The following is a 20165-nucleotide window of genomic DNA, read 5'->3' as shown; positions in this document are numbered from 1 at the left end:
GGTCAAATTATTTAATATTTCAATATTTTTTTTATATTTGTTTAAAAAGTTACCAAGGAATATAGTAAAAGTATTTATTTACTTCTGCGAGTTTTGTTTTTTTTTTAAGAACTTAAACATTTTTAGCATATTGCAGATTCAAACAAAAATTACCATTGTTCCTAAAACAATTTTAGTTATTTTGTAATATTGTTATTAAAAAAATATTAAACGTAGGGACTAAAAGTTTTAAACAATATGTAAGGTATTTTTTTCTATAAAAAAATGTCATTTTAAAAATTTTTAGACTACCTACGACCTACCTAATGTTAAAGTTGTTTATGCTACGAACTTATTCTATATATTTCTATAGTACATGCACATTATTGTTGTTACTATTATTAGTTGATAATATCAATAATAATAGATGATATTTTACAACATTGTGATTTTTTTTCCAAAAATTGTTCATCCTAATATCTTAAGTAGAGTAGTTTAAATTATGGTAGTGGAGACTGACACCTACCTACTTAATGAAGTGTTACACCCAAAACCTACAATGAAGCAGAATGATTTTTAAAATTTTTATTTTGTTTGTATAATGTATTTATTTTAACAAAAAATATATATATATATACAGTTCTTTATAAAATAAATACAAACGTAAAGCACCTATAAATGTACTTTTACTATTAGTTATTTACTTACTAAAACATATTATGTGTAAGTAAACATATTACTTATTTCCACGTTTCAAAATCAGATGAATTCAGAAAAAAACCTATACAAATTAATTTACTTCATAATTGATAAATGAATGAATGAATAAATAAATAATTTTATTTTTATCATTCTAAAAAAGTTGAAGTTTATATAAGTACTATACAACCTATTTTTATAACTTATTTAAAATCATACAAAACTATTTATTTTGCTAAACAGAATTTTTAATATGTTTTTTTTTTAACTTACTTGAAAAAGTATTTCCCTTCTTTGTAACCAAAAAATGGCACAGTGTACGTGAGCATCCAAATATTTCCACCACCACAATCGTAGTAGGGTTTACTCCATTTACCATCTTCGTACGTCACTGTTAAGACGTCATCAGGTATCCAGTCTGTGTGAGCTGTATCATTCCAAGTATAAGAGTTGAATGCTATAAGTAAAAAGTAAAAAACAATTAATATAATATGTTATATATTAATATATTGATTATTTTAAAATGGTTTGTTCTAACATACTAAGCTATGGCAATATTATATTGATAGTATATAAAAGAAAACGATATAATATCTTTCTTTTACGTCGTAAACTTACTAAATTACTTGATTTTCAAACGATGGAAAACACAAGTAAAAAAAAAATGTCAAATCTCGACAGTTGTTTTATTTTTAATGACAACACAATCGATTTTATCGCGAACTGAGTACAGCGTAAGTATTCCTGTTTTTCTGCAGTTCTTTTTAGTTTACGAAATTGATTTGAAAATAACTGGGCATGTTTTAATTTAACCCTTTCAGAGTACCAAACAAATCAGATTTTCATTCAAATATTACCTCTATAAGATGAAAATTGGACCATTTCCATTGATCCTAATGGAGACATCAAGCACAAAAAACAACATACGCACACGGCACACACATAATATTGTAAAACCAATACATTCACTCAGCACTCTTGATCTAAAATAGTATGTGTGTGTAACACCTTAACTTTAATTATTTTCGCTGCTCTGATATAACCACCCCTTAGCGAACCCATATAAATGTTGACTTTCACCTCTATATATCCAATGGTCATCTGGGACCTGTCTATGTCTGTTTTTTTTATTTCTAACAATTATTTTCATCACGAAAATGGAATACCTACACCGCTAGCATGAAATATTAATTTCACATTCTCTCTAGTGGTATTTTTTTTTGTTGCCCAATGAAGAAGGACTTTCATTTTGCAGGTAAATACTAAATACAATACCTAAAATTAAACTTTTACCATGGTGGTGTATTTGTTATTAACTAATAAACTATTTTTAGTAATTACAAAATACTTTTGGTTTTTCTCTTCTTAAAGAACTTTAACACATTTTCCATCTGACTTAACTAGCAGAACTGTAACTTTAAAATTAATTAGAACTTTATTTTTTATTATGTATAATAAATTAATATGAAAATCGAAAATAGCAATACATTCCATAAGGTTAGTTTATTTTCAATATAAACCTGTACATAATACAGCTGATCACGTGCATTTTTTCCCCTTAAAAATACTAACTTTTCTAACATCATTCAAACTTTGTTTAATTTGTTATATTTTAATATTCGATGTTTAGTAATTAAAAAAAAAAAAAAATGAAAATTTTTATTTTAAATTGGCGGATAATATAATAATTAATAAGTAACTTTTTTTTTGTACTAGTAACCAATCTATATCAGAAATAAACGGTTATAAAATTAACCTGCGCGAATAAAAAATAAATCGGCTAAATATTAAATACGGGTTAAAATTATATCCAATTATAAAATCATACCAATAATTTTATTTTAGGTAAATAGTGACAATCATTTTTATATAATATAAAAAACGAATTTCTACTATTGCTATTTTAATCTAAAATCAATAGCAGCCATATTTTATGGATAAAATAAAAATTCCTATTTCTTCCCGAAACTCAAAATTCTCGTGTGACTGTGTAAGCACATTTTAAAAATACGAATTTTCTATATTTCTTATTGCACCACTACATACTAATATAGAGTATGGTTATTGCACCACTTCTAGATACAGGGTATTTACCAAGCATGCTAACCCACATTTTATTATTTTTTTTTTATATTCTTGAGGTTTTTTAATGTTTTATTTATAGATAGATACAATTTTCTGTTTTTCTAACGAGAACTTCTCTTTTTCACTGTAAATTATTTAGTGGATGTTTATTTAAATGTTGATTTAATTCAATATTCGAACAAATAGTTTCTCAGTTATTGAAAAGATTGAACTTAGTGTAATACTACTTAAAATCAGTTTTACAAAAATATAAAATAGATGTACCTAGTGTATATTAGATTAAGACCATTTTTGAAAATTATAAATGTTAAGAGATTGATATAAATTACTAAAAAATTCAAATTATTATACCCAACCCTCCAAATATATTATTTTAAGTACGAGCACACAAATAACTCGTATAACTCAAAAACTATAGGTTTAAATTTTGATTTTGTAACGTCAATATTTTCAGAAAAAATAGTTACTAAATAAGTTTACAGAAGGATTATTTAAATTAAGAAGTTTGTATCTCTAGGGATCAAAATGCCGGAAAATTTCCGGGAAAATTGGGGAAAATGTCGGAAAAAACGGTTTTTTTCCCCAGAGCCTCGGAAAACGTGGACAAATTGGAAAATATTGAAATAATACATTTCCGAAAAAAACCGAAGTTTTCGGAAAATTAAAAAAAAAACCGAATTTTCAGAAAATTAAATAATTTTATTTAAGTTTAAAAATTAAAATAATCTATGTAAAAAAAAATAATTTTAAAAATAGATAACGAAACCTGTCATTGTCATTTCACATTTGCTAATACGGTTATCAATGTACCTATTATTGTATTAAAATTTAAAAATATTAATACGGATATTTCAATATTTGTTCTGAAAATAAGAGAGAGTGTAATTCCCCGAAAATAAATCACCTGTATTTTTAAATTTTAAAAATTGTATACTTATAATATATTGTCTATTTATATTTGTAATAACTAATAACTAATAAGGTATATAGTAACTGGCTGATAGGCTTATAAATTATATTACAGTGACTGGTGAGTGGTGAGTGGTGAGTGATGACTAGTAACTATTTGATAGTTTTTATATTTTCGAACTTAGTGAGTTGGTAATAAAATATACTAAATATAAAATAATATCAATAAATAATAAGAAATAACTAATTAGTAAATACTTAATAGTTAGTATTTTAGTCGTTAATATTACAAATTATAATTATTCATTATCAAGTATAGAATCCTCTAGATGTATCCACTACAGACTCTAAGTTACGTATGGTATATATAATATTATGTATGTAATAATATGATTATCAACTATCATTATTTATTAAATTGTTTCCACTATACATTACTTTTTCAGTTCTTTAGAAAAAAAACCATATTTTTCATTCAATTTTTCAATTTTTTCAGGAAAAAAACCAGTTTATTTCGTCAAAACCATTTTTTTCGGAAATTTTGATCCCTATGTATCTCCACAAGACTCTCCTTAAGTAGTAAAAAGTATATTAAGAATTTGAAAATAAGGTCTTAAAGTACATGTAAAAATTCCGAAAGTTAGATTTTCAATATTTGCACCATCGAAGAAAATAGTTGCGAGTATGAATGTATATATATATTTTAAATGGTATATATATTTGTCATTAAATATACAATTGCAGTTGGTATATTTGTAGATCGTTTATTATCTTATACCAAACCGAATAATACATCTAGTTAAAATACCAATTCAGAAATTCTTGTATGAATTATGTTTGCGTTAACTACTTATTTAATTTTTAAAGATTTTTTTGAAATTGGTGAATTTAATTTTTTTACTGATTGCCTTCCTGCTTAGTTTGTAATTTATTAAAACATCGTGGTGATACTGACTAGTGACTAGTGACTTCTGTTATATATAACTATTTGTATATAGTTTAAAGACTTTGATTAAAGGTTTTAATTATTTAAATATTTAAAAGCTGTACATATTAATATATTCATAAGAATTAAATAAAACGCAACGCATGTGCAAGTAATTATGGTAGGTAGATTGAATATTTTAAAAGTATACACAATATGAGTGATTTTAGTTAAAATATTTTAACTAATTTTTCATGATTGTTATTAACTTTGTTCCGTATTTAATATAAGTATTTCGTAGAAATTGAAATTTTAGAGGAAAAACTTTAACATATACATTGTGATTATACTACAATATGGCTATTCAACAAATAAAATATAGGTACTAGAAAAATACGCGTTGAAGCTGGTAAGTATAACATTAAAATATGTTGTAGTATAATTAATAAATAATAATTTTCATAGATACATGAAAAATGTTTAAACAGAATTGTATACATACTAACATTTAGGTATTTTAAACATTTAATGCCTACATGAATTACAAGCATGTTCGTGTTTATTAAATATTAACTAACCATCATCAGAAACAATGATTTTTCATTAATAAATCTATTATATTATTCTAAATTAAGACCACTATTGTGTTTTCAATCTAAGTATGTACATAAAATAAAACCGTAATAAAACAATGTTTAAATATCAAAACATTATGAAGATATGGGAGTAATTAATAGGAGTTCAAAGGTCTTTTAATGATCAATATACCGTAATTTTCTTCATGATCGTTTGCACAATGAATGACATTGTTTTTAAGTTTGTTGATTGGAAATGAGATCCCAAAATACAAATTGGAGAAGTTGTTTTGCTACTTATGAGGTGTCGAATGTGTATCGCGGAAACGTCGTTGAGTTAGTCACTGTAATTTAATTTCAATAATGGTTGATCATAATTCATAGCACACACTAAGCTTTTCAGAGTGGAAACGGTGTTTAATAATAAGACTATATTTCTAATGGTATTTTATAATGTATTTATATGTTGCTCTTAGCAAGACAGTTATTTTTCGTAAAAGTATCTCATATAATATAATTGTTATTCTCAAAAGTCAAAACTGAAATGGTGCACTATTCCATGTGGTGCCGTCTCGAGAAATGATTTTGAACTTGAAGTTTTCAGTAATAGCTTTGGTTTTATGTCTGTATAAAGTAATAATATAATATACATATACATATATTTTATAGATGTATACACTTGGAGGACATAGAGGTCGACTCCGGTTGACGCCTTAATGGTACCCGATCAGATGTTTAACACGGATAATGGTTCCGAGAGCCTAACCGTACTATACAGTACCTAAACCGTACGAGAATATAGTGTTTTAGGTTACAATGTAAGGATTGGACTATTGTATTTTCCGCGCCCTTTAAATATCTAAGTGGCAGCGATGAAAAACGTAAGTCCGGGGACGATTTCCTGATCAGTAACGTCGGGTGGGTCACAATAACATGCTATGTAATTCCGAATATAGCGTTTTTGTGACCGATTTGTTATTTTTCATAGTTCAGATATGAATTGACATATTATATTACATGCATCTGACGATTGGCCTTTAGGTTTAATTTGTCAAAGATTGGTATTGTAAAATAATTGGAGTGTATCATGTTTTGGTCACAGCGCGCTCACTGGTCGATCAGTCGTCGGTATGCGTATGCCTTAGTATGATTATAACGCCATATAGGATACCGCTACGATAAAGACGAGTTCCAGGGTATCGTCGGTCACTGGTAACGCGTCTTACACTGGTATATGATTTCCAGGTAGAAAACCGTATAATGACACGGTGTTTCTGGATGCACACAGGTACAGTTGCTGGCTGCTGGCTCCTGCTGGTTGCGAGGTGTGATGCAAGTGGGATTGCTGGATAGACAGCCATTAAGTCACGGCAATCCTGCGAACCCACTGACTCGGTCGCTGGGATCTGGGTTGGGTAGCTGAGTAGGTAGCTCCAGTCTCGTATCGTTTTGGTTAACTCAGTGGATGATTACCATGGCTCAGTGGTGTCTACGGTTTGGTACTTGTCATAGTTGCATTCGTCGTATTGTTTCCGTGTATTTAGTTTGTTCGTCTTGAGGTTGTTGTCATCAGTTGAAGAGTTTGACTTAAAGTCAAGTAGGTATCCACTTTACTTTGCATGACTGTTCCGGGGGCACAATGCACATAATAATGTTATAATATACTGCATTGCTGCACCGAGATTAGATCTTTTCCAGTGTTTGAGATTGATTTATTTTAAAGTGCATTATGATAATTTGCTGTTAACTACAGCATGGTTGGTATGACGTAAATATTTTTAAAAGATGGATTTTGGTTTTAAGATGGATTAGACTTTTCTTTTTCAGTACCTAGTGGGAAAAATATTCCTCTAACCATAGTGATCTTTTTGGAGTGTCCAAGCATGGTATATATGCTTAATGGGACGCCTTGTACACGACATGCTCTGGTTGGTACACTATACATCACAGATTGATATATGAAAAACTACATCATAACCTACGTGTGTAGTCGTATTGAGAATTTACGATGTTGTGGTTCTTTTGTTTACTTAATACTTTGAATTTTGATTATTACAACCAATGGTTTTACTGTGTTTGAAACTGTCATATTTATTGTTTATGGCCCTGAAAAGGGTCTTTAAGTGTGTTGTGGTAGTTTCCTGTTACAAAACTTATCTATGTTGTGAATAGGATCATGGTAAGTATGTAATAATAGCTTAAAATTAATCTGAATATTTTGTAAATGTCATTGTATATAGATAATAATAATAATATACGAGTAATGGAAACAAGTGGTAGGTATGCCCCTACAATTAATATTTTTTGAATAATTACTAAAATATGTAACTTCAAATGTCTATTTAAAAAAACTGTGCAAATTCATTACAAATATGTAATTTTAATATTTTAAAATGTATATAAAAACTACATTTATAAATCTTGTAATAGCTTCTAAAGCAAGTATAGATATAGAATTAAAATAGCTCAAAACCAGTCAATATACTAATATATTTCTATATTTTGAAAATTATATTACGTCATAGGTACATTACCTATATAATATACATATTATTTAGTGAAACGTCGAAGTTCTTAATTTTTGAATTACAGAAAATAAACAAAACCAATTTTGTGAAATATAGATAAAATATATACCTGTTTTCCGTAATATATTTTTTTATATTTTCTATTTATTTTGTAAAATACTGGAAATTAGTTTTAGGTTCAAAGGTCCAGTGCACATCAATGCAGCGTTTGCACCTTAAAGGCATAATCTAAATTACAGTTGCCATCAGGAAACCATTCATAATATTTAAAAACAATGTGTTTTTGCTGGTATTTGTTTATTATTTGTGTTTGTACGTCAATTTTTTATAGTATATTTTCTATTATGAACATTTTTTAAATCATTTTAAAATTATAAAATTTAAATATTATGAAAAACACAGAATATTGTGTTTTTTAATTTAAACCTTTAAATGATAATAATTATTCTATTAAACCTATATTTACACAAGATTGGTTCTTATAACCTTAAATTGTCTATATTCTACGCTTGTAATACCTACAGAGATTATAAATAGTATTGTTATGTAAAATCACAAATTGGTATTACAATGGGTTATTTATTATTTTTCATATTTTTCTTAGTGGTTTTATGTTGTGAATGTAATGGATCAAAATTAGACAGGTTTATAGTTATGAGTAATAAAATATTCAAACTAAATATTTGAGTCAGTGCATAATATTGTTATAGATACCTACCGTAGATTATGTCATTCGAAAATATTATCATTTTGGAAACTTAAAAAGTTATAAAATACCTATATTTTACAATATAAATTACTGATGAGTATAAACTCAGTACCTATATACCAACTAGGTACATATTATATTAAGTGTTATGTCATTTATAGCTGGGAAAAAAACACTTAGGGGGCGAGTATCTATACTATTTAACCCCCTTTATAATTGAGTGGCTTTGGATAGCCAATTATATTGTATTGTTCTAAAAGAGCTTTTGTATAATGTTTAAGATAACAATGTTGTAATCAAAAACCTAATACATATACAATATATTATATTATGAGCCCTGGAATTAAATACTTAATTCTGTGCGTGAACCGTTTTTGCCTTAATCTCGTTTATGGTTATGGTGATTACTTGTTTACTAATAGAGCAGCTCAAAATATTTTTATAAGCATGAAACTGTTAATACTTCTGTCGGGATTGTTTTGCACCTAAAACAAAAAAATAGAATTGAACTTGTTGTACATCGAGCTAATGTGAATACTGAATAACTATAGACTATTTTGTATCATTGAATAACAATGTAAGTATACATATCGTGTGTTATATTCAAGATCGGTACATTAGTACAATAAACAAAAATATATTATCATTTATTATCATTTATATTTATATATATATTATTATTTCTACTATTTCTATACAAATTCTCAAATTTGCAATAAAAAAATTGGGGCCACTTATCGAGACAAAATATAACCTATAGATCCTTGAGATAGAGTAACTAACTGCTAGTAAAAAAATTAAAATAGGTTAAGTAGTTCCAGAAATTACCCTGAAAAACGAACAAACTATTTTTCTTCTTTATAGACTATTCTAAATAATGTAATGGCATATTTCAGTAGGTATTTAAATTTTTACATGGTCTATCTAGCTATACTTTTATAAAAGTTTGTCTTAGTCGTTAACATAATATATTTTGATCATTGTTAAATTCAGTTGATTAGAGTTAACTATGTAGACTGTAGAGTGGTAAATGTAAGTTTTTTCTAAGTAAAGGAACAGATTACTTGCGCATTGCCATCTATGGATTTTTACTAAGTCATTTTTACATTAGAAAATACCTTATCCCTAGACTGGACACGAACAAAAAGTAGAATTCAAATTTAACATATAGTTAGATTATAGTACTTACTCATTAGTGATTTACACTTGACACCTACTGTAAAACACACTAGTTATCTATTTCCTCTTAACATCTTCCTCTTTTATATCCAAAATATTAAGATCCATATCCATAATTTTTGTACTATAATATTATAATTTATACTATTGCTTAAATGTTTTCATTATTTTCATTTTTTACACTACTTATTTCTACTGAGCGCGTTCCAATACCTATATAATTTTTAAACTTTAGATTTTAATTTCATATTTTCTTTTCAAAGTTAGAGTTAGTTAGTTCATAATGTCTTACATTTAAAAAATGGACTGAAATCAGTAATTTTAACTAAACGATCCGTAAAATATTTGAATACCATATTTGAATAGAAAAAACGAGAAATACGTTACAAAAGAAAAATTATTTCGAAGAGCTGAAGAGAATGCAAGTTTTATAAAAACAATATAAACAAGACAAGCAAAGCAAATTGATTATTTAATTTTCATCCTATTATAATCACACATATTAGGATAATTGAATAAATCCATGGATGGGATATATTAATCACACCAAGTCTAGATCAGTTGGTATATAATAATAATAATATAATAGGTATATAGTTGAGAATCATATGGATTTGTACTTTAAAAAAAAAAAAAAAATCAATTATTAAAAGCGTATAATTTATGGTACAGTTAACAAAATACGATTTACAAACACCTGTTTGACTGTGTTTGTTTTCCACTGTCTTTAAAAGTGATGTAAGTGAATACCTAACAAATAAAGTACGTGCGACAATATTATCTAATATCTATTATACAATGATATTAATGAGAAATCAAAATACCACATAATCGTGTCATCGTGCATCTAACGACTATCACTGGATACCTAATAAAACATAAATATCCAACGTACATAAAAAAAAAAATACGATACCTAGTGAATTATTAAGACTAACAGACAGTCGACGGGTGGTTACAATTTCCAGCTGATATATTATACGGACTTAATATTTCTTTAAGAAACCAACTGGAAAAAATCTGTCTCTATGAAAACTGTACACTTGACCTTGATATTAATCTATAGTTATTATCTTAATACTAAATACTATACAACTTGGCGTAACGTTTATGGTTAACAATTAAAATATGAAATAAACAAAAAACTAATTGAAATTGATAAATTTGCTATAGGTACTCAGTAATCAGTATAATATTCACTTTTAATTAAAATAATGATATTATGTAATAATGTTATGAGTCGTATAAGTATTCATAGAAATATTGCTTATACAATACAAATCAATAACTTATGAATGGTGTCAATCCAAGTTTTGGTATATTATGTAGTTACGACCTTCCCATATTTGTAATATAATTGAGTAGGTACCTACTTTAGTACTTTATGCACCAATATGAAAATAAGTGTAGCACAATAATTTTCAAAATTATAGTATATAATATTATAATAATAAAATCTAATAAGTATGTATAATTTTGTGTTTTGCCTTTTTTATAACGTGTTACAAAATTACTTTTAAGTTTTCAATGGAATCCTTTTTTATGTTATATTGAAATAAAAAAAATATATATATTTGAACTGTATGTCTATACTCGAACCGGTTTATGTGTGTACCTATACAATATTCTATAATTAATATTAAATATAATAACGGACAGCATTCAAATACATGTTATGGGAACTCATCCCGTGAGATGAAAAATGTCAGTGTTACATTATATTATTATGATATTATTGTAAACAGAAATCAGTATAAATTTAAATAAAAATAAATAAGGACCTTAGCTTTTACGTTTTTCTGTCTTGTCTAAATTAGACGTTTGCGGTAATAATAATTTTATCACGTGCTTGAACTTTGGATACATATTGAATAACCTATAATCAGAAATATTTTATTGCAATTTTCTCACGCAAAAACGTCATCAGATGTTACCGCGATAAAAGTACAGTAGAACTTCTATTTAACGGTCATCGAAGGGGCTGTAAATAATGACCGCTATTTAGAGGTGCCCGTCCTACAGAGGTAGAATAACACTAGGATACACTCGACAGGACCAAAAAAATTAATTGTTACATAGAGGTGACCGTCCTATAGAGGTGACCGTTAACGGAAGTTTTACTGTAGTTAATACTATATATTATAACACAGTATAACCATATTATTATGTTAATTCTTTTGGGGTAGTCATGTTAAAGTAAACTATATTCCTATATTATCATGCATTCCTATAACAATATAAACTAGTCACTGCCCACTAGATATATTGTACATGTAGGTAATATCAGTTTTATGTATTATAGTATTATTGTTATATATTATATATTTTAAAAAAACATTTAAACATGTTTATATTATGTTTACTGAGTGCTAACAATATAAAACATTTAAAAAATCAATAATATTGGAGAAAACATAAATGCCCAATGACAAATGTTCATGAATTACTTAATTAATCATTTTTTTAATTAAAATATTGAAATATTTTGTGAAATGTTTAAATCACGACAGTCAACAATGTATTCTTACAAAAAAAAAATGATTCAATTAAATCATTGTATACTTTAGTAGTTTAATTAAATGCAAATAATATTATACGAGTACATACGGTGTCTCGCGAGGATTTACTAATTTAAAGAGGTTGAGCAGCTAATGAATTCTCATACGACCACCGTTTTAACATGGTTAATCACCATGATACACCTGAATAATATATAATTAGAGAATGAACAACTAAAAATCTATAACTCTATATACATACAAGCGTTATAGCCTATACTATGTAAGTTTGTAATTTTATGTAAACATTTTTAGTAAAACATTGTACCGGTTATCAATAATATTATAAGTATACGCAGTATATTAATTGGTATATAAGAGTGGGAAGTATAAGTTATGGAAAATCTTTACTTCAACAATGTTCCAAAGTACTCTGTTCCTTAAAAATACTAAATACTTACTTGATATTTAGCAAGTAGTATTTGCTATTTACTATGTGTATTTTGTATTAGGTGAAAACTTAGTACCTATTTTAATTTATATAGATACATATATACTATTGACACTGCGATTAAATATTCCTCTTAGTAAAAGTATACAACAAAAATTTAAAAATTACCGATTACAACAAAACGCTTTTATTTAGTGTTATAATTTATAATACAAAATATACGTTTTATACTATGTCTAAATGTAGTTAATAATTATATAAAAAAATAAAGAATTCAATACAATATTTACATAAAATATAAAAACATAATATAAATATGAACAAAGTATTTTAATCTTTCAATGGAAATATACAATACAATATGATTATATAATTAATAAAATATTCATAGATATTATTACAGTTGATAATATACTGGATGAATGGATGATCCCCCAAGTATACTCACTCCCATGTTATAATTATTTAATAATTAAATAACTCAAATTTTTTATATTCTCAAAGACCAATTTTTCAAATTCCTGAATTTGTTTGTACTACTTAAGGTGTAAGGCACAAAGGAAGAAAATTACGTAAGGATTGGTGATACAAATTTCTGTTTTTAAAATAAGATCCCATTTTTAATGTAAATTATTAAGCAGATTGTTTTTTTTAAATGTTGATATGGCTTGTTCTTAATTTGAACGGAGTTTTACGGAAAATTTCCTTACCTAAAATATTTATGCTATAGATATCTATAGTCCTTAAAAATGGTTTTACTAAAATAAAAATCACTGATGAAATATTTGAATGGTTAAGTGTTTTTATCCGGACCATTTTTAAAAAATAATTAATGTTAATAAATTAATATTAATCACTTAAATGTTAAAACTATACTACTATATTATAGCCTCCTATACTATATAGGATCTTCCAAGTCCATTGTCACGAACCTACTATCTTTAGTTCACAAAGTTAAATAACTCAAAAACTATTCCTTCGGATTTTTATTCTGATACCTACGTAAAAATATCCGCTTAATAATTTTCGGTTGAAAAAGTTGGTTCTTATTTGAAAAAATTAAAAATAAATATCTTCGCAGGACACTCTTCGAAGTGGTAAAATTATTGGAAAAATTTGAAAAAATAGTCTACCTATAATAGTATATAATATTTAAAAATTCCAAAAATCTGATTTTTAATAATGTGCATACCTACTGCATTATTGAAAAAAAATGGCGTGAGGTAGCTTGGTGAATCACTCTGTAATATGGCTTATAAATATTACATTTAATACAATTCGAATTGTACATTAGACAAATGTATTCGTATATTATATGCTTAATAAGCCATATGATATATTTAAAGTATATATTAAACAAATAAAAGGTAAGATAGATAAGATATAAAGAGTTCATAAATCCGATTTTTTACATCGTTTTGATGTAAGATATTGTTTGTAATGGTTAATTACGTGGTTTGACGAAGACATGTTGGACATGTATTATTATTTATTTTTGTTCCACATAATGTCCCGCTATCTGGTGGTTGAGATGTCTCCTTACAATTTGTCCAGTATTCTTCGTTATTTAAATTTAATTCAATATGATATAAAATAGAATGGGTCTTTAAAATTTAAATTTAAAAAAAAAAAACAATTTTATACATAACAAATATGTATTCAAACTAAAATATTACCCAAGACATACTATCATATTAATACATGTATTATATTATAACAGATCAATTGTTTTTTTTAATAGATATCGTTTTATAATAACGGCAATGATAGATATTTAGCTACCTATTAATTAGGTATTAATAAAAGTTTAACAATGTATAACTGAAATAATCAATACAACTCCAATATATTTACTTGTCTATAATTTTATCTTATGCATTTATATTATGCATAAATTGTTAAAAATCGAGTAGTTTACAATAGTTGTAAAAATAAAAGTTTCATAATTAATAATTGTATTTAAATATAATGGTAAAAAATGCTTTGAATAAACATATTCCATATTAATTGAATCAGGGTCATGTTGAATAATTATGAATGAATAAACATTTTTTAAAAGTTCATGAACAGTAGGCTTTATTGAATCTATATTTGGCTATTTATTCAAGTTATCTACACTTTATAGGTAGTAACTTACAAAAAAAAAATTTTAATAAAATAACTTAACGTGGATACCTATTATTTATTCAAAAGAAGACATTATAAAAAATTTCACAGTTACGGCCATGAACACTAACTATATGGTTTAGGTACATATTTGACAGAGTGTATCATTATAGTTTGATTAATACACATGTAAGGCACTAGTAATTTAGGGATATTTTATTTCACATAACAATACCTATGTTTAACCCTTCATACCTATCCATACTGTATGCCACATAGTATATCATAGTTCATAATTATTCCTAATATTATATTATCATTGTATATTGATTTTAAGTGTATTGGTATTCTCAATAATAATATTTAGTCAACGGAATAATGTTACTATTTGTGTTACAATTTAGGTATCATTATGTTATGGGTAATTTTTTTAATTCAAATACAGTAAGACAAAATATTTCATTTACGTAGGTATGTTTATTTTGAAAATTGAATTATTTCTAAAAAAAATCCCTATACTGGAAAATAATTTTACTGTAATTTATTCTAATATAAGGCTTTCTAAATGATTAATTGTCTGACTGGTATATTTAGTCATAGTACTCAATGTTATAAGATCTGAAAGTTATTATTGAAGCATATAATCAAAACATGGATCTTAATAATTAATATTAACAAACTAAATTAACATATTAACAAAAGTATAATTAGAAACACGCATTAAAACTGTACATCGCATAGATTATTTTTAACAGTATTTTTTAATGATAGTGGTTTCAATGAAACAAAAAAGGATATAGTATATAACATTATTAAAAATGAAATATACAGACAAGGTAGTTATTTGATATATTTATAGCTAGATACTACTATATTATCTATATTAAACTTATAACTATATAAATGTTATGTTTAGGGTCCAATTTCAAAATAAATAATAGAGGTAGAGGTACCTACACAAACATTATAAAACAAAGTATTATTCAAGAATAAGTAATAATTCTCTTGCCTGACCGACTATAGGCAAAGTAAACATTTAAAATTATAATATAATAAAGATACGTCCTTGGAAATATTACAAAAAATTGTATAAAATAATAACGGTTTCACAATTTTCTTTAGTTTCCTTTGTATAGCTAATAAAATGAAATTACTTAATTTATTTTTATGTTGCATACAACAAACGAAAACACTTTGTTGTACACTTAATTATCTTAAAAAAAAATATTTGATAAAAAAAATACGACAAGGACAAATAAAAATAAAAAATATTTTTAATATAAAATTATTATCATCTGTTTCTATAAAATCAATAAAATAAAATATGTTAAATAGAAAAAATTATCCTTTATATCTCAAATGAAATTAGCACCCGACCTCACTGAAGTGATCTAAACAAGTCATCGACTAAATATTAGCCATCATGCAAAGTTGTAAACAGCTCATGAAATAACATTCTTCATTACAGAAAATAGAACTATTTAAAATAGTTATTCTTAAAATATTACTCATAGTAAATTTTACACTGAAGAAGACCAAACATAAATTTAAATTATACCATTTTATCAAACTGAAATGAAACGGTTTTTTTTACGTAATTTAAATTGTAATTTTGTACATATCAATACAATTACAACGCATTGCGACTGGGAGACGGGGATGTACATATAGTACATATTATATAGGTAATTGGCTGAGGTTCGCCATTCAATTTTTTTTACTCTTTTTTAATATAAAAATTACACTAAATAATTAGAAGATTGATTTTTAAAAGCTCTCTGATTTATAAAATATTTGGTAAATTATTTCTTGACATCCGCCATTTACTGCCAGGTGCCATTAAGCAGCTAGTGAACCTCTTGTCTATTTCGGCCACATATTTGAGTTATGCCTCCTCCATTTCAACCACTTACTCGAGTTGTGCCAAATTAAAGAAACTAATTTGAGCTGTATCGCTCTTATCTTCTCTCCTCGTAATGTAATCCACCATGTCACGGCCACTAACGGTGAGCCATAAATTAAATAATATATTATGTGAATAATTATGATGAATAAGCCAATGAAAAGCCATACACAGTCTACTTTAAATTTTTTTATTATTTTATAGTTACCAAATTTCAATCTACGAACAGTGTTAAATTACATTCAAGCACGTGTTATTATATAGGGACAGTGGGACATGAATTTTTGTAAACATTTGTCTTCGATATTTCATTGATAACGGTTTTGTTGTATTTTATATAAATATTAAAGATAAATTATTGAAATAAATCATTTTAAAATGTATCTAGAAATTAAATATGAACTTCACATTTATAATAGATATTTAGCTGACATAAAAATTCTTTGCTATCGCTAGGTTTTCGTGATTGTTTAACCCATTTTGGGTGTAACACGTTGTGAAAGCAATGTTTTTTTAAGTGTAAATGATATTTTTTTTAAATTTATGGCCATCCCGACCGGCGTTGTCGGTGAGATTCGCTTGCGAGCAGTATAATATCAGATAGCCAATCTATCTGTGTAGATCGCGGACCCCACGTGGTGCGTATTTAAGTGCATAATTTAACTCTAAAGTATCAAAATAATACAAAAAAATGGTCCACCGAAACCGTGGTTCGAACTCGATACATTCTATATTAAAATACACAGTCTCATCGCATTAATAATAATTATTATTTTTATTAAAACCAATAGCAACCATTTATACACAATAATTTCCATCGTCAATCTAAACATCTCTATTTGAGAACTTCCCCGTGTTGGACCTCTTATTTACTTTCTTTCGCGACGAAATATAGCCTATCTTCTTCCCATCTATCTCTTTATCCAATTTCATCGTCATCGAATGAATGGTTTAGGAATGCATAAAGAACATTATGATAGGTTGAAACAATGTTTGTGTTATGTATATTATATAATATGCATTCTGGTCATAATAATACATCACATGCCAAATTATTTATACTTTTTTTTTTTTTAATGAAATTTATTAGTATAATATATTAATACTGTTGCTGTGATAAAAAAATATGTTTTTATCTAATTCAATATTTTTTAAAAATGCATGAAATTTTTTTTAATATTTATTATTTTTATTATCTATAATATGAAAATGAATCGCAAAATGTGTTCATAAATCAACAACGCCTGGACCAATTTGGCCAATTTTTTTTTAATGTTCGTTGAAGTTTAAGGATGGTTTTTACAGTGAGAAAAATTCGAATAATTGCTGGGAAGACCCTAAAAACAGCCCTTACTATAATATGGATAATATAATATTGATCGTTTCCATGGCAATGTAATCACTGATCAAGAACATAATCTATGGTTGTCGATTATTTATGAGCTCTGTTAATGAACGATTAAAATTATAATAATTTGGTAGATGAACAACTTAATAATGCTATTACATTTTTTATTCATTATTCGTGTATGTAGGTATATTATTTAAAGACGTACATTTTTACTAAAAAAGTTGAAAATTGAAACATCAATGTCGTAAGTGTTGTTTTTCTTAGATTTTCTGTTACCTACTCTACTGAGTTTGCTTTTGTCAACTGATACACGAATTAAATTCGTCTATCGTGTTTTGTGCAGATTGTTAAGTTACCTATGATCACTAATTATTGCATGTGACACTATAATTTATATTTGATATGCCTCCTTTACGACGAAGCAATGTAGGTAGAAAAACCCAAAATGCTACAAACCAAGGTAATTACCGATCTAACCAAAGTGCACAAGAACGTGACAACCGAAATGAACGTGAAATAATTCGGATATCACAAACGCGTGAAGCGCGAACGCAACATTCAACTAATAATAATAAACGACATTTTTCACGCTCCATTTATATATATATAATATATAGATGAATTATAGTTGTGTGTAGATTAGACCTCTAGTAAGAAGACAGGCTGATTTAAAAATGGTTAAATTTGGTTTTTTTATTCATCTTATATTAGTACGGTTAGGTTAGGTTAGGATATTATATTGATTGATTATATAATTAATCCACCATAGGAAAAACTTGATATAACTTTGATACTGTAGATTTAAATCATACACTTATAAGTACAAACAGCACGGGGTCCGCGATCTACCGCAGGTAGATTGCCTACCTGATAATATACTGCTGTGAATCAGAATTTTTATTCCGGGCAACGGAAAAGTTAAGATAAATTTTAAACACTTAATATTAAATAACAAATTGAAGAAAGTTTGAGTCGTATAGAGTTGGTACGTTTAACGAGCAACGAAGTGCACGGGATCAGCTAGTCTATATATAATAATAAGTAATTTTCACAGTGAATTAGTGAAGTTGACGAATTGGATAAATTATTATAATATAGATTGTTGAACTAGTAAACTCCACTGGTAATTTTGTGTTTTGATATAATAATGCTTACTGTTATACATAGTATACCAGATAAAAAAAATCATTGTCTATTTTGTGTAACAAGTCACAGTAAAATATTATTATAAATATATTAGATCAACATTCAACAGTATACTGGACCTCCAGTTTCTTGTTCTTAGAAGAGTGATCGACCAACAATTTGAGCTACCCAGTGGTTGTGTATAACTTGTTCTATTAGACAGTATTGTGTATTATATTAAAATAATAATCAATATAGAACTAAAAATTCTATACAATTAAAAAGTAAAGAACTAATATATTTTTTTATAATTTACTAACTGCATTATACAACTTCGTCCAGAATAAAATTAATCAATCTTTCTATCGTTTACCGTTTTACTTCAGTTGAAACTATATAAATATAAAATCACAATTACAATGATTAATTCCATGATATTCCAATTCGTTAATATTCTGTCAGTATTTTTATGCAAGGAAAAAAACCAGGGCTTGAAACCGGTAGCTGATTTTTCCCGGTAACCGGTTACCATGACTACTTTTTGGACTGGTAACCGCTTCCCGGTTCTGGTGTTTCAATTTTAAGAAGTGGTTATCAATTACCGGTAATCACGTAATTCGATAAAGAGGGAAATCTATAACGGTAACCGTTTATTTTTAGAACCGGTTAATTAATCAAAACCGTAATTAATTTCAAAATCAATTAACGTTAAAATGATTTTTTATTTTTTTTTTAATTATGATCATGAAGACGTAATAATGATCATATTATTATTACCGAGAAAAACTATTATTCAACTGCCTAACGATATTTTAAATTTGGTTTAACGTCTTTTTCAGATAAAATGTTGTACTTGTGATACAATAAGTGTGAAGTCCCAACTGAAGGGTGGAAATGCAAAAGGTGGTATTGCCAAAAACCAAAATGTTCACAAATCAAGGAAAACTGTAACACATTTTCTGACGACTATAAACATTCAAAATAAGTTTATTTATATGTAAAAAATAAAAACTAAACGATTGACAGTTTCAAAATAAATCTACCTAAATTGTAAACATTGTTTTTAATGCTTTAAAAATATTCGTGTCAGACCAAAACGTGGTATTGCAGGTTTGAAAAGGTAATGGCAATATCACGTTTAAA

The 20165-nt window shown here is 26.6% G+C and overlaps 1 protein-coding gene across 1 annotated transcript in view; it reads right to left on the bottom strand.

The window, feature by feature from the left end:
• Window positions 1–926: 926 nt before the first annotated feature.
• Window positions 927–20165, bottom strand: part of LOC103310502 — a 22431-nt gene continuing 3192 nt past the window's right edge. The window contains exon 2 of the mRNA XM_029490263.1: window positions 927–1135. Coding sequence (XP_029346123.1) covers window positions 948–1135 — 188 coding nt within the window. The 3' untranslated portion in view covers window positions 927–947. The remainder of the gene's footprint in view (window positions 1136–20165) is intronic.

This window comes from Acyrthosiphon pisum, chromosome A2 (genome assembly GCF_005508785.2).
Source record: "Acyrthosiphon pisum isolate AL4f chromosome A2, pea_aphid_22Mar2018_4r6ur, whole genome shotgun sequence".
NCBI lineage: Eukaryota > Metazoa > Arthropoda > Insecta > Hemiptera > Aphididae > Acyrthosiphon > Acyrthosiphon pisum.
The sequence above is the reverse complement of the archived record's forward strand: the minus strand, read 5'-3'. Positions and strand labels throughout refer to the sequence as shown.